General features: G+C 37.3%; 2 protein-coding genes across 2 annotated transcripts in view; one reads left to right on the forward strand and one right to left on the reverse strand.

Annotated features, from left to right (window-relative positions):
- GTF3C1 (general transcription factor IIIC subunit 1) overlaps positions 1-314 on the reverse strand; it is a 143797-nt gene extending 143483 nt beyond the window's left edge. The window contains exon 1 of the mRNA XM_044656736.1: positions 94-314. Coding sequence (XP_044512671.1) covers positions 94-314 — 221 coding nt within the window. The remainder of the gene's footprint in view (positions 1-93) is intronic.
- Positions 315-514: 200 nt separating this feature from the next.
- Positions 515-16744, forward strand: part of LOC123248525 (katanin interacting protein) — a 148325-nt gene continuing 132095 nt past the window's right edge. Inside the window, exons 1-2 of the mRNA XM_044677331.1 lie at positions 515-523; positions 15356-15412. Of these exons, the coding sequence (XP_044533266.1) occupies positions 517-523; positions 15356-15412 (64 nt within the window). The 5' untranslated portion in view covers positions 515-516. The remainder of the gene's footprint in view (positions 524-15355; positions 15413-16744) is intronic.

Raw genomic sequence — 16744 nt, forward strand, 5'->3', positions numbered from 1 at the left:
TCACTTCGGACTCCTCGCTGCCCGCCTGCCTCCGGGTCCTCTCTCCTTCCCATCCCTCCCCCCCCTTCCCCCGGGCCGGGCTGGGCCCCTGACCGGTCTTGCAGCAGGAGTTCAGGTCGATCCCTGGGCTCCACGTAGAAGCGGATGTCGGGGTGGGCTGCCAGCGCCCGCCACAGGAACTGCTGCGTGTGGGGCTCCATCGGCAGCGGGAAGGGCGGCACCCGCGACTCCAGGCGGCTCCACAGCGTGGGCACCGACAACCCATCCAGTCCTTCCAGGGCCACCTCGTCCAAGAGGGACTCGAGGGCGTCCATCCTTCCCTGGCTCAGTCAGCCAGAGCCGCGAGGAGATTCACAGGGCGCCGGCGCCGACGCTTACGTCACTACCGGCGAGGAGGCGGGCCAGGCTCGTCCCAGGCCGTGGTCATTGGCCGGCAGCGGATTTGTAACCAGGGGAACTGCAAACACTGTAGGGGCCGCTTCCGGTCCAAGAACCCGGAACCGCCGCTGCTTAGGGATGGAGGGTGAGTGTCCACTGGGCCTGCGACTCTGTCCCTCGGGGATTCTAGGGTCCGTCTCCTTGTCTCCTTGGCACCCCCAACCTCCATAGATCCGGGGGTGGGTTTTCCTTCGCCCTGAGCTGGTGATGGTGCTATTTAGTGGGCCTGGGCCCCTCTGGGGTCCGCAATGACGGGTTGGGCTGGAAAGAAGGAAGGGAGATGTGGAGAACTGACCCGCATCTACTTTGTTTGTGGCGGGTCCAAAGTTTCCCTCTCCTTCGGTGTAGAACTTCTATAAAATGGGCGGAAGGGGGACGTCACGCATTTGGGGGCGGGGAGGAAAGGAGGAGAAGAAGGGAAATAACATTCACATTTATAAAGGGCTTTTTACCAAAGAGTGCTCCCAGTAAAGGAGTGCATACCTTTACTCTACCCTTTTTGCAGATGAGGAAACTGAGATCCACATAGGTTCAGTAATTTGTCCAGGGTCACACCCAGGTAACCAGTGGCAGCGCTAATACACCTACCCTGGTCATCTAGAACTGTGCTCTTTACTGCTACCCCATCTCCTGGCTTGCAAAACAAACAAACAAACAAACAAACAAACAAACAAACAAAAACCTCCACAACAAATTCTTAAGTGATGGCTGAAACTTTATCCAAATCACCTCCTGTCAGCCCTGAGGTTACAGGTCTGACCTCTGCACTTATAGCTATTCTCAGCCCTATCCCAGGATCTGTGGCTACTTTCTGTAACTTAAAACTTTACTTTGTCAAGCTCCATAGAGAGACTGCCTCAGTCTACCCACTGGCTTTCCCCTTCTTCCCTCTCCCCGGTGCTAGACGGGCTCGGATGAGTACTGATTGTGGACCTGTTGGTTCTAGTGGTTTCACAGACAAGAAACAAACCAAATCAAACCCCTTACTTACACAGGATTGGCTCCTCTGAGTTTCTAGTTACTGCGATATTGAGATGGGGAGGGGCAGGAGAAATCCTGCCAATTGAGCTGTGCTACCTGCTTGAGGGAGACCTCTACTCATTACAGTCGAACAACACCAGTTTGCCCTTCTTTGGAAGAGTGAGCGATTTTAGAACATTTTTAAAGAAATACAATTTTATGACTTCTAAGCCTATGTGAGTAAATCTCATATTTATAGATAGATATATGGTAAATCACAAATTTATAGATGTTTTAAAAAATAAAAACAGGATGTAATTATTCATTTTGTAAAGAGTCATTGCATAATTCATTTAAGTATCAAACTCCCCAGTATATATCCAATGATCAGCATTATGAAATTTGATTTACATTCAACTTTCCCAAAGAAGTAATATTTCTTAAAGTGAATCAGTACTATTACATGTGATCTGAAAGTATGAATCTGTTCTATTTATAGTTACATCTCCCCTAACATTTAGGCTCCTATAAAATTTAATAAATATGTTTGATGAATGCATTTGAGCCTGAAAATGCTCAAACCTTTGCTCAAGAGAAATCTTTAAAAAGCCCTAGGGTTTCTGTAGTACCATGTAGAGGCTTTATCTGAAATCATTAATCACCCCCTTTCACCTTGTATTGTCATTTTAATTTAGATTTGATTAGGTGAAGCCCTAGTGGCTATTTGGAAATTTATAGTTCCACATGTAAAGAATAAGCTTTAATACTTTTGCAAGAGAGGGAGGAGGCAGGGAAGTGCCATTGAGGGAATGGATGGGAGAAAAATATCAGGAAATTCAATACTTCTATGAAAGAGAAAAAAATTATATTTAGTACAACCAGTTTAATGGACAACCCAAACTATGATATTTCAGATTTACATTAACAGGCAGTTTGGTGGTGAGTTTTCTCCTTATGAAGGAATCTTTTAATTTTTCAAAAAGATACACCGTAATATTGAATATCAGTTTGCCTTTGAATGATAGAATTGTATTATCCCCTAAAGATGTATATGCAATCAGTTCCTTAAAAATGAGGCCTGCTCTGTTAAAAAGCTACCTGTGAAAACCACTGAAAATTCTTCACTTTTTGCAGGATAAATATGTTACTTGTTTATTAATTTGTTTGACAATCTCTTTAAAAAAATAGATGATGCAAAGGTCAAATTCAATTTAGCTCATCAAAATGATCACAAACTAATGTCTTGAGTTTGCATGAAAAAGGTACTTATATTGTTAAAATACCTTGCCTTTTCTTGTCCTTGTGTTTGCTTCCCTGAGCAGACATTTTATGATTTGTGTGTTTCTCTTCCCATTTAAAATAAACAGCATTCATGAGGCAAAATAAACTTATGTAACACTGAAACTCTGTGTCTATTCTATTGTCCTCTATTCTTTCTTCCCATTTCTCCAAACAAATTCATTTCTTTTCTTTCAATTTTCTTCAACATTCATTCAATACCTGTCAACTTAGCAATTGCAGTGCTTGACCCTATTTTATTTCATATAATATTCCTCAGTCATAGGATGTGGAAATGGGGGGGAAATGAGAGCCTAATCAGTTTATCTCTAATCAGAACTGCCATTTCTAGAGATAGAAGTAGGATTATCTGTTCATAACTAGTTGGACTGTCTATATAATGATTATTATAATAATAACTTATTCAGCCATGTCTGACTTCATGACCCTAACTGGGGTTTTCTTGGCAAAGACACTTTAGGGATTTGCCATTTCCTTCTCCAGCTTATTTTGCAAATGAAGAAACTGAGGCAAACAGGGTGAAGTGATTTGCCTAAGGTAACACAACTAGTAAATGTCTACGGTCATGTATGAATTTCCTGATTCCAGGACAGTGCTGTATCCACTGTGCCACCTACTGCCATAATAACTATTTCTATAGTACTTTCTGAATTACAAAGCACTTGTATATAGCAGCCTTTTGAAGGGATAATGCAAATATTATCTCAGAACTACAGCTGAGGGGAGATAATGTGACATAAGTTTTATTATTTCCATATTGTAGAGATACTTCCACAAAGGACCTTCTGTACACTATTGTATATAGATGATTTTAATCAACAAGGATTATGCCAAAGAACTGTGAACTCTGGCAGATTCTGCCAAGATGAGAAAGCTTTTTGTAAAGGAAAGAGTGGGAAATAAGCCTTAATATAGTGCCTACTGTCTCTGTGCTAAGTGCTTTTACAAATACTCACACACTAGCCTTTCAAGGTAGATGCTAATACTGTTCCCATTTGAAAGCTGAGGAAGCTGATGCAACCAGAGGTTAACTGATTTGCCCAGGATCGTGCCACTAATGAGTGAGGTCAAATTTGAACTCAGGTCTTCCCGACTTTGAGCCTAGTAGTCTATCCATTGTGCAACCGGCTGCCTCTAAATAATAAGAAAAAATAAAGACCACAAGACCCCAGGTTTATTGTTTGAGTACTACCTTAGATAGGTTTTGAGAAACCTCAGCAATTCCAAAAACCCATTTACTGGTCATGGAAACTTTGCAATCTGTATTGGAAAGAGTGTGGACATTGAAAAAAGTACAGATTTTCAAAGAATGATAAGGAAATGAAATAAGAAAACAGACTTGGAAAGTTAAAATAGCTTGTCAGGGATAACTGTTAGCAAATGGTAGTGTTCGGTCTCAAACCAGATTTTCTTACTCCAGATGTAATGTTCATTGACTGTGCTAAGCCCCTTCCTGAGCATGCAGCATGAGCAAGGACTCTGATTGCTCGTAACTTGAATGTACCTCATCATTTACATGTTATCTCTCCTATTAGAATGTACCCCTCTTGAAAGCAGGAATTATTTTGGCTTTTTTTTTTTTTTTTTTTTTTTTGTATTTAGCACAGTACCTGAATCATACATAGTAAATTAAAAATGCTTATTGGCTGATTGACTGTTCACCAACCATGACTTTTTTCTCTCTCACAGAGGTACCTATATCCTCTTAGAGCTATTATCTGGTCCAGCTTTATTTTACAGTGGAGGAAATGAACTCAGAGAATTTAAATAACTCACTCAAGGCTGCATAGCAAGTTATTAGCAGAGGTAGAACCAATATCTCCTAACTTCTAACCTTTTTTTTTTTTTTTTTTTTTTTTTTTACTCAGGACATTGCTTCCATGAAAAAATATAAAAAATGGAGCAACTAGGTGGTCTCAGACACTAGTTATGTAACTGTGGGCAAGTCACTTAATCCTGTTTGCCTCAGTTTCCCTATCTGTAAAAGGAGCTAGAGAAGGAACCACTCCAGTATCTTTGCCAAGAAAACCTCAACTAGGGATACAAAGAGTCAGGCATGACTGAAACTATTGAACTATAACAAAATGTTCATTTAACTTCTGGATAATTTGGCTCTGCCTTAGTATCTCCTATCCACAAATTTTATTAGACCATTCTATCTCCATTTATATTTTTTCTTTCTCTCATTTTCCTATTTCTGACTTTGTATTTACTCTCCCATTCATTCTTTCTCTTCCACCCACCCCTTTTCTTGTTGATGTTACTAAAGTTTTCCCCATGCCTCCTTTGGTAGCATGCTACCATTTTTACTGTATCTAAAATCCTTGAAGACTCAGTTACATTCCCCCGAATAAATATTACCTCAGTACTTAGGAATCTTAGTTACATAAAATTCCATAATTATAAGGGATCATCATCCATCTAGTCTGGTCTACACCCTAAAGGCATCTTCCACTAAAACATGTCTGAGAAGTACTCTTCCACCCTGTCCTTAAACACTTTAAATGAAGAAGAACCCATCACCTCCAGAGGCAGAGAGTTACACTTTTGGATAACTAGTTCAGAAGTCTTTGTTGACACAAAGCCTAAATTTGCCTTTTTTTAATATCCCATCACCCTTGTTCTGTCCCTTGGGTTAAATAGAACAAGTATAAGCACTCTTCCATATATTTTAAAGCATTCTATACATTTTCCAAACTGCCACCCAGGATACCTTCCTTTCCTTCTTTCTCTCTCATGCTGTGAGAACAGTAATCAAATCAGCACACTGTCATTATTTCTGGAAAGAGTTTGGCCACCAGTCTTTATTATCTTCACCTATTAAAATTTGAACTTGGAGGCAGCTGGATGACTCAGTGGATTGAGAGCCAGGACTAGAGACAGGAGCTCCTAGGTTCAAATCTGGCCTCAGACACTTCCTAGCTGTGTGACCCTGGGCAAGTCACTTAACCCCCATTGCCTAGCCCTTACCACTCTTCTGCCTAGGAGCCAATACACAGTATTGACTCCAAGATGGAAGGTAAGAGTTTAAAAAAAAATTGAACTTGAGTGTAGGGTCTATCTCACTTTTATACCTATATTCACAAAGCTCAGCACTGTGCATACCTCGTTAATAAGGGTTTTCTTTGTTCATCCAAAAACTTGTAAAGAATTTCATAGGATTTCAGTCTAACTGCTCACCCCCCTCATTTTACTGAGGACTACAGTGAGACTAAGAGTAGGAAAGTGATTTACCTGAGGTCAGATAGCTAAGAAATACAAAAGTAGGATTTAAATATTGGTCTTCTAACTTGTTATCCAAAGGGCAGCTTAATGTGCAAGTTGTCAAAGTTCTAGTGGAGCAGTGAATAGCATCACTGCAGAGAAATGCTGCTATGAATCATAGGAGGTTTGCAAATATGACCATTTTTTCTGAACATAGCAGTTAGACTTAAAGTGATGGAATCACAAAATGTTAGAGCTAGAAAGGATATTAGAACATGGAATGTTAGAATTAGAAGGTACTTTAGTGATCATTTAATCAACCTTCAGTTTACAGAGGATGAAAGTGAGGTCTAGTGAGGTAAAATGATTTGCCCTGAGTAAAAGTTAAATGGTAGACCCCAGTCTCCCAACTCCCAGTGTTCTTTCCAATGTGCCACATTCTGCATTCTGTTTCTTTATCATTAAAAAAATGTTTGGTGAATGCTTTTCGTTTTTATACTACAGTCTTGGGGAATGGGAAGCTCTCTCCCTAGTCCTTCATGACAAAACACTCTTAAACACAAATATCTGACTAGGATATGAGATCCCTGAGGGTAGAGACTTTTACCATTTTTGTATCCTTAGGACTTAATAAGCACTTAATCAGTGCTTATTTACTGATCAATGAAGTCTAAAAATGGATACAACATACTGTCTTAATGGCATACCCCATTCACCTACTTCCTGTCCCCCAAAGAGAGTTATAGTTCACAATATATCCTTTAGGACTTTTATTGACTTTTCCATGTTTGCCTTTCTGTTTGAGAGTTTGGTTCAGAGTATTCCTTTCTTTAAGTTATTTCATTTATTTTGTTGTAGTCATTGAATATATTGGTTTTTCCCCATTTATCATACCAGTTTTCTTCCCTGTGTTTTCTGAATTTCTCATATTCATCATGACTTACTTCATAATCTTCTTCTATTACATTCAAATAACAGGGTTTTTCCCCAACCATTCCCCAGTCAGAGTACTCACTTTGATTTTATTTCTTTTCTACCACAAAGAATGTCTAGCATTATTTTCCCCAAGAGATCAAAATTATTTATACACATTTTGTCAATCAAGTCCCAAAGCCTTTTGAATTAGGTTGGTGGGAAGAATGGCCTATTATCCTCTTTTGAGGTAGAGATTCCATTTTAAACTGATGATGTTAGCCACAACCACAGAATTAGAATCTACTCTTCCAATTTTTGGTGACTCAATCTGCCCTTTTTTTTCTCTTTGCATTCTTGTCGCTAATACCTACAGTTTCCATCTTGAAGTTTTCTAAATTTTGGAAAAGTCTGAACAAGAAATATGAATTTCTTTTCATAAATTAATCTTTTATACCATTTCTCAAACTTCCACAGGCAATTTGGCAGAGTAGTTTTCTAAATGCAAAAAATCTTCAGTGATTACCTTTTGGGCCATTCTAGGATGTTTTCCCAGAAAAAATGCAAATGCTTTTTTAGAATTTTCTTTACAAGTCTCAGGTGGATATAGATGGGGTCAGGAATAGCTCATGAAGGTGGAACCAAAGTGTATTAATTAATTGAAAGTCCATTTTTTGTATGTACATGTCCTACTTAGTAATCAACTAAAAAAAGTCTCATGTGAAATATTTTGCTAGGCACTGGACATAAAAAGAGAAAAATGAAATAATCCTAACCCTCTAGGAGCTTAGATTTTTTTTCTAGGGGAACTCATTGATAAGTAAATATGAGATAATTTGATGAGGGAGCAGACACCAACAATAGAAGGCCAGTCTTAGGCTTAGAAATTGGTACCTCAGCTGACCTCCGAAGCTAAGGGTTTTAAGATGAAAATGTTAGTACCTTCTTCAGGATAAGGCCTAGCCTTCTTAAAGGTATAGAGATAAGAGGAGGAGGAAGGCTGAATTCAGAAAGTGCTTACTGGACTATTTTGACTTAAACATAGAGCACATAAAAGAAGAAAATATGAAATGAGCCAGAAATGGTAAGTGGAAGCCATGTTTTGGAGGGTTTTAAATGCCAGGCTGATTTCTTAGTGGAAAAGAGAATTTTTGAGCAGGGATGTGAAGTCAGGCTTATTCCTTAGGAAGATTATTTTAACACCTTCATAGAGGAAGATAAATGGGAGAGGAGAGTTTGAAAGCAGAAAGAACAATTAAGTTATTTTGATAGAGTAAGTATAGAGGAGGTCAAAGGATGACATTAATTTAAAGGCCTAGAAGGGACCTCATGAGGAAACTGGCTCAGAAAGTGACATGGTCATACAGGTAAGTAAGTAGCAGATCTAGGATGGGAACCCTGAGGCCTAAAGTAGTATAATGACTATTGGAATCGAGCATGTAGAGAAACTCAATTCAGTCCAAAAAGTATTTTCTAAACATCTGTTCTGTGTTAGGAAGCAAGGACACAAAGCAATAACAAAATAGTCTCTACCCTCAAGGGACTTATATTCTACTGGGGATATATGACATGTATACAAGTAAATAAAAATATATAAAAAAGTTTCAAGAGAGTGAGAATACTGGTAACTGGGCATCAGGAAAGGACTCCTTAGAATGTGGTAGCTAAACTGTGCTTTCAGAGAAATTAGTTATTCTAAGTGAGTAGTGAAAAAGTAGTGTATTAAAAATATCAAGTGGACCACTTTTGCCAAGACACAAAGGTGGGAGATAATTTATTATGTATATGGAACAGGTATCAATCCAGTTTGACTAGATTAAGGTACTTGGAATCATTTTAAAACACCAGCAAAGAGTGATTATAATATTGACCTTTTAGATAACTGAACCTAAAGAACATTTAAAATTTAGTTGAATAATTGAGAGATGAAAGGGTATGTGTATGTATCTTAGATCAAGAAGGTTAATAAAACTTTTATTAAGATTTTCACTTTTATTTTCCACATATTACCATTATTTATAATAGGTTCTTTTAAATTGAGTCCCTACAAAAATATTCTTGATAATGAAATGGAGACAGAATAGAAGAAATGTTCCCCAGTGCTTCCTTTTCCTATATACACAATACCTATGATTCATTCATAATTTCCTCCTGGCAAGATCTGAGATGGAAGGTTCAAGAAGTGGAACTAGACTGAGGGGTTCAAATGGCAATTGCCACTCTTGGGTTTTTGAACTTTTAAAAGGTCAATCAGAATACTAGATAGTCACCACAATTCCCAGGATTTCCAGACAGATAAATAGAATTGTTGACTTGTAGAACTGGGAAAGACCTCAGAGATCATCTGGTAGATACCGTTCATTTTACAGATGAAGAAATCGATCCCACAGAAATAGAGCAACTTGCCCCAGGTCAAGGAGCAATCTTACTTTTGTCTCCCCGCCCTCACCCACAATCTTTTTTCTGATCTCTGAAGAAATGGATTTCTTATAACATTCCAGCATCTATGTGAACATTGTAAATTATTGTTAGCTTTCCCAATGAATGCATGACTGTTAATTTCAGTTTTCAGAAAACACATTATATTATCCTTTAGTTTTTGTCTTTTTTCTCATAGTCTGGGATAATCCCTTAAAAATATAATTTGTCCCTTCCTAATATCATACAAATCTTTTTTCCTAGTTATCATTTAGGATATTTCAGTCTGATCTTCCTCGGGATTATTTGTTTGAATCTTTTTTTTTTCTTTAACAAATTGCATTCTTTTGGCTCTTTGGAGGAAAGTCTTATAAGGTCTCTCAACATAAATAGTTTCTTTATGTGGGGAAATGTATACAGTGGAGCTCACCCTCCCCCTAGTGGATCCCATTGTGGGTGAAAGCCATCTTTCTTATGAGATTTGTGCAATTTCCCTTTAATTCTCCATAGTAAAAATTATTTAGAACAAGGCATTACTTATCATATTTTATCTCATGTGCTTATATTTTTGATGACTCCATGTCATTGTCCAGCCCATCTTTTCCAACTTTTCACTTTATATCAGATGTCTTCTAAGAGTGTTACAAATATTGAGGTTTACATGAATTCTTTTTGTGACGAATATGAGGGGAGAGAGAGGAGAAAAAAGTGAATGCTTTGTCCTTTAGGGACATTGAATTCAGAGTCAGGTCTCAGAATCAGATCTTTACATCTTAAGAGAACATTTAGTTCAAACTCATTATGTTACTAAGATCCACAGTGAAGTGATTTACCCAATGTCATGTAAGTAATAAATGGAAGAGCCTAGACTAGAATTCAAGTCTTAATCTTCAGTGTGATGAAAGAAGGGGACCAGCACTGGATTTGGAGTCATTAGGGTATACTAGAAAAGCATTAAACTTGGTATCTGTCAATCTGAGTTAGAATCCTGGCTTTGCTATGTACTACCTGTGTGAACTTGGGAAAGTCACTTAGCTTATTTTGGCCTCAGTTTCCTTATCTGTAAAATAAAGGAACTGACATAAATGACCTTTAGGTTTCCTTCCAATTCTATATATATGATTCTGTGACCATGTTTTCAATCCTAACTGCTATTTACAATCTATGTGACTATGGGTAGATTAATTTTTTCTTTCTTAGCCCCAGTTTTCCTATATAAGAAAGCTATATACTCTAAAGTTCCTTCCAACTATAAAATTTATGTTATGACTTCTAGTCCAGTGCTTTTTTCATGATACCAGGATACTTGAGTGGTCACCAATATTCTTGTTTGACTTTCTTGAGTTAATACAAGTTGGGTACCTTAAACAAACTGAACCTAACATGTCTGCAGAAAACATTGCTTAAATATCCAATAGATACTGTATTGGTTTACAGATCAACAGGTACTTAACCAGGAGACTCTAGAATATGTACCCACACAACCTTGCTTGCATTAATTCCCTTTACTCATACAACCACCAACCTAATTGAGGCCCTAGTTTCTGGGCTCTTGCAGTACCCTCCTAATTAGTCTCCCTGTCTACACTCTCTTGCCTCTTTGCTTCATTCTCCATATTGTTGTCATTTTGGAATACCTAAAGACAGGTATCACCATGACATTCTCCTATTCAGAAATGTTCAGCAACTCCCTATTGCTTCTACTATAATGTATAGACTCCTTTTTTCGGCATTTAAGAATTTTCACACTCTTGCTCCAGCCTGTAATTCTAGATTGATTTCACATTACTTTACGTTCCAGGCAAATGACCTACTTGCAGTTTTCGATTAACACAGCCCATCTCCCTACATTGAATATTCTCCATCATTCCTTCACCTCTTGGAATCCCTAACTCTCTTGAAGATTCAGCTGAAGGGCCCACCTCTTGTCTAAAGCCTTTTTTTCTGATTCTTGTAGACATTATTATCAACAAATGTATATTTGTTATGTATATATTTTGAATCTTCTTATCCAGATGTGGATACCCTCTTTGAGGGTAAGAACTTTTTAATTTTTGCTTTTGCATTCTCACTTCTAGAACAATGCATATTAAATAAGCACTTAATAAATACATATTGACTTGAAACAAACGAGGTTAAGAGAGAAAAGAACTTAAAAATCATTGAAGTAAGTCATTGAAAGTCAACCAGGAATAGAGATAGAACATGTATGAAATCATTTGTTGGGAAAATAGGATTTCACTCCTAAAATGTATATTCAACTTATGTGGTTTTTTTCCCCAAAAACATCTACTAAATTAAGTGATGACCATTTATGTAGCAAATACCTGGCATTACTTAGAGAACCGTGGCTAAAGCATATCACCTTGTGTAATACCAAAAAAATAAAAAAGTGCCCTCTTTCCCTAAAAATCTTTGATTAGCATTAATGTAGTATTCTCATATGCTTGAGGACAAAATGAGATAGTAGGTATGAAAGCATTTAGAGAAGTTAAAGACATACTTTGACAGAGTAATGTGATGGAAAGAACTATCTGAACATGATATTTAGTACTAATTCCACTTTTGCTGTTTGTTGCCTATATTACCTTGGGTTATCTCTAAAAAATTAGAGTGGAAAGTGTACATAATGAATGGCAGGGAAGGGGATAAGCATTTATGTAGCTTCTATTATGTCCTAGGCATTAGTTTTTTTTAAAAGAACGTTTATATTTTATTTTTTCTCATTACATGTTAAAACAATTTTTTAAAATAATTTTTTAGTTCCTAACTCCCTCCTTTCTCCATCCTTGAGAAGGCAAGCATTTTGATATAGGTTATTCATGTGCAGTTATACAAAATATATCTTCATATTAACCATATTGCCAAGGGGAACACAGACTAAAAAAAAACAAAACAAAACAGAAAAATTAAGAAAGCATGTATATACAAGATATTTTCCTTTTTCTTTGATTTGTTTGGGATACATTCTTAGTATGGCATTGCCAAGTCAAAGGGTATGCACAATTTTAGCTTTGGGGCATAGTTCTAAATCAAACACTAACTTTTTATAGATACTATTTCATTTGTTCTTCACAGCCATCTTGGGATTTAGGTGCTATTATTATCCTCATTTTTATAGCTGGGGAAACTGAGGCAAACAGGTTAAGTAACTTGCCTACGGCCATACAGCTAATAAGTATCTAGGGCTAGATTTGAACTCCAGTCTTCCTGATTCTAGGCCCAGCATCTATCCATAGTGCCAGTAGTTATTGCTCTTTACTAATGACAGCAAACTAAAATAAATTTGAAATAAATTGTTTTCCAAATATATAAATAAAGACACATGCTATTAACTCTAGTGGAAGGTTCATTTTTGAATTTGCAAATGAGAAATTTCACTCTAAATTAGCTAAGTGGTCAATCTATATGTTTTTATCATGGTAATTTTTTAACACTATACCCTAATTTTAAACTGCTGCTTAATTTTGTGGATGAATCATATAATCATGATATGGTAGTGGTAGAAGGGACCTTCGAATATAGACTGCATTTCAGAGCTCAAAAGGTACCTTAAGTACAGAACTAAGAACGTTAAAAATGGAAGAGACCTTAGGACGTCTAGTCCAAGCTCTTCATTTATCAATAAGGTCCTGGAGGCACAGAGAAAGGAGCACAGTAGGAGCCCTAGGACTGGAACCCAGGGTTCCTGACTCCTAAGTTAGTGTTCTTTACTCAATGCAGCTTCCTTTTAGCTGTTAGCTAGTTTTACTTATTTCTTAAATTTGAGGCCCAGTTCAGGCCCAAATTATACTGAACTTTTAATTGGATGCCCTATTTTCTGTCTTTCCTTTCTTCTATTTGTCATATATATATATATATATATATATATATATATATATATATATATATATATCCCATTTGTTTGGGATACATTCCCAAACAAATATATTGGCATATATATATTTGCCAATTTTCCCAAACATGGAACTGACTCTATCCCTCCCCTTCTCAAAAATCTGTGTCTCCTGGGGCAGCTGGGTAGTTCAGTGGAGTGAGAGTCAGGCCTAGAGACAGGAGGTCCTAGGTTCAAACCCGGCCTCAGCCACTTCCCAGCTGTGTGACCCTGGGCAGGTCACTTGACCCCTATTGCCCACCCTTACCACTCTTCCACGTATGAGACAATACACCGAAGTACAAGGGTTAAAAAAAATAATAATAATAAAATAAATCTGTGTCTCCTATTGCCTCTGGAATAAAATGTCAACTCTGTTTTTTAGGATTTGAGGGACTTAAGGTCTTTCATAACCTGGTCCACCAACCTCCTTGTAGCCATCCTGGATATTACTATTTTTCTCAGACTCTGCAATCCAGTCATCTCTGTCTGGCTGCTTCCCCATTCCTGTCATATACTCCCATCCCACCTCACCTTCCTAGAATCTATCCCTAGGTTTCTTCAGAGTTCATCTTCTATTCAACCCCTGCATGAAGCCATTCCTAAGTCCTCTTTTAAATTGCTTTGTATTTACTTTGTGTGTCGTTTGTATATACTTATCTAAGTGCATTTAGTTTTCCCAGTGAGAAAGCAAATTCTTTGATGACAGTCTGTTACATTCTTGTCTTATTATCTCCAGCACCTAACCCAAAGGAAGTGCTTGAGAAATACTTGATGGATTAATTAACTGATGTCCTACCCCCTCACATGCTCTCCTCTCTATTTCAGTCAGCTGCTCCTCCTAAGTGATAGCCCATCTCCCCTCTCCTTTGCCCAGGTTACTCCCCACATTTGGAGTACAGTCTCTTTATTTCTGCCATTCCAAAGTTAAAGAGCAACTTAGGTACTGCCTTCAACAGAAGACCCTCCAGTTCTCCCCTGTTAGTATCTATCCTCTTGATATTACAATATATTATTTTGTATATACTTTGTATTTAATTTTTTTGTACATTTTGTATCCCCTATTGGAATGAACTTAATGGCATGAAATGATTTTGTTTTATTTCTTTAGGAATTATTAAATGCGTGTTGAATTGAGTTCTTCTTGTATTTTTTTTTTTGTCATGGACAATTTCTTACCCACTTTAACAAATAAAAACTTGGCTATTCCACTTAATAGATAAAATGGGCAGAATATCATAGAAAAATCAGATGATTTTGGTGTCATCAAGCTTGTGTTTGCTGCCCTTACTAGTTGTATGGTCTTAGCCTCAGATTCCACATCCCGAAAATGGGGATAATAATGCCTGTAGAGAAAATTAACTTGATAGGGTGGGCAGAGGGTCGCCCTTAGAATCAGGAAGACTCAGATCTAGTTTCTTCTTCTGACACATTCTAGCTATGTTGACTTGGGCAAATCACTTAACTTCTCAATGTGCTCATACAGATTTCTAACCCTATGTGTTCTAGATGAATTGCTGATCATCATTGGGGGAGAAGGAAATTCCATCTCTGCACTGATGAAGTTATCAGTCCAGATTTTGCTACTTTCTCTTCCCCTCAATACCTGATTTCACTTGGTTCTCATGAAGTTTAAATAAAATAATGTTTGTACAGTGATTTTCAAACCTTTAAAATATAGCATAAATGTCAGTTATTATTGTTGCTATTATCTTACATCTCTTTTTTTTGTTTTTGTTTTTGTTTTTTTTTAATTTTAAACCCTTAACTTCTGTGTATTGACTTATAGGTGGAAGAGTGGTAAGGGTAGGCAATGGGGGTCAAGTGACTTGCCCAGGGTCACACAACTGGGAAGTGTCTGAGGCCGGATTTGAACCTAGGACCTCCCTATCTTACATCTCTTAACCTCAGTTTCCTCATCTATAATTTGGAGGTAGTAATACTTCTACTACCTACCATGCAGAGATGCTTTTAAACCCTAATACCCTCTACAAATGTGAGTTATTGATATTTTTATAGATAAGCTGTGGAAATGAGTGCATAGAAAACTGAGAAACTTGGGTGGAGGAGGGTCAAGGACAAATATATATTTATCCTTCAATCCCTTCTCCTTCCTCCTACTTTAACTCAGATGTATGCCATTAATCCCTCTCTCAGGCTGGTCTTTTTGTGAATTGAAAGAGGTGCCTAGAAGTTATTGCAAAGGGTCATTACTTTAGTTTTTGTTTTTTCATTCTTGTCACCATATAGAATACAAGGATACCCTCCAAAATTATCACAGGGACTGGAGCTCGGAACTGGTGGCAGGTGGGTATCCCCCAGATCCCTAAATGTATACATATGAATGTATGTCTGTATAGATGTTATTTAAGTATACAAGAATATTTGTGAATTTTTTCATAGGAACTCACAATCATCTGAAGCTCAGTTGAAAGAACTGGTTATATTTAGCAGGGAGAAATGAAGATCTCTGAGGGATAAGTCATCTTCAAGTGTCTGTCTGAGAGACTGTCAGGTCGATGAGATATTAGCCCTAACTCTACAGTCCCAGGAGGCAGAATGTGGCTTATTGGGTGAAATCCAAAGAGCCACATTCCTACTCAGTATGAGGGAGGAGTTCCAACAGAACTAAGAAAGAGTAGAATCATTTGAATGAAATAGCTTATGAAATAGTGAATTCCCCAGCATTGGAAGCATTTTAAGTAGAAGCCAGATGACCACAGACATGTTAAGACTCATAAAACATCAGAGCAGTAAAGGACCTAGAGTTTATTCAGTCCAATTCTTTCATTTCTCAGGTGAGGAAGTGGAATCTCAAAGAGGTTGTCACATGTCAAGTATCAGTTAAACTTGCTGACCCCTTAAAGGCCTTTCCAGTGCTAGGATTACCTGATTCTAGACTGAAATTTTGACAATTTCAGGGACATACTTGGGTATTACTGTGGTCATAGTACTAAATACTAAATAAATACTAAATACTAAAGAGAATATTGCAAAGGGTGAAATTTCTAAAAATTAAAGAATTGTTTTAGTAAGAGAGATAAAAAGATATCAGCTAATTTAGGCCAAAGAAATTATTATTGAGGGCAAAATGAAGATCCTTCAACTATGTGGAGGAACTTGTGAAGTATGAGAATGTTGAAATGCCGAAATAAATGATCAGAAGGGCACAGGATTGCTTTGATTTTTTTTTTTTTTTTTTAGGATTTAATCACTTCCAGTGTAGGATAGTTTAAATGCATCCTTGCTGGTAGCCTAGCTGATAGGCTTTGTGACCTGTGGGAGGTATCAGTCCTTAAAGATGATATAGTTAGTCTAATTGGGAAGCATAATTACGCTTGCAAATGACAGACTACAGCTCTTGACTTTGGCAGTTAAGTTCCAAATATGTATATTCTTTAATCTTACATTTTAAAGTAATTCAATACATTAATTTTCCATTAAAATATCATCTTATTTTCACATGACTATGTAAAAGTTTTGCAAAGTGAACTTGAAACAGTATATTTAAATATTATGATATTAGTCTATTGAATTTATGTATATCTGCAAATTTCAATTTGCCAGTTTTCTCAAAAAGCTTTCAATTCACAGTGAAATTGCCCATTATGTGAAATATGTGTGATTACTGCTAATTCA

This window comes from Gracilinanus agilis, chromosome 1, assembly GCF_016433145.1.
Source record: "Gracilinanus agilis isolate LMUSP501 chromosome 1, AgileGrace, whole genome shotgun sequence".
Lineage (NCBI taxonomy): Eukaryota > Metazoa > Chordata > Mammalia > Didelphimorphia > Didelphidae > Gracilinanus > Gracilinanus agilis.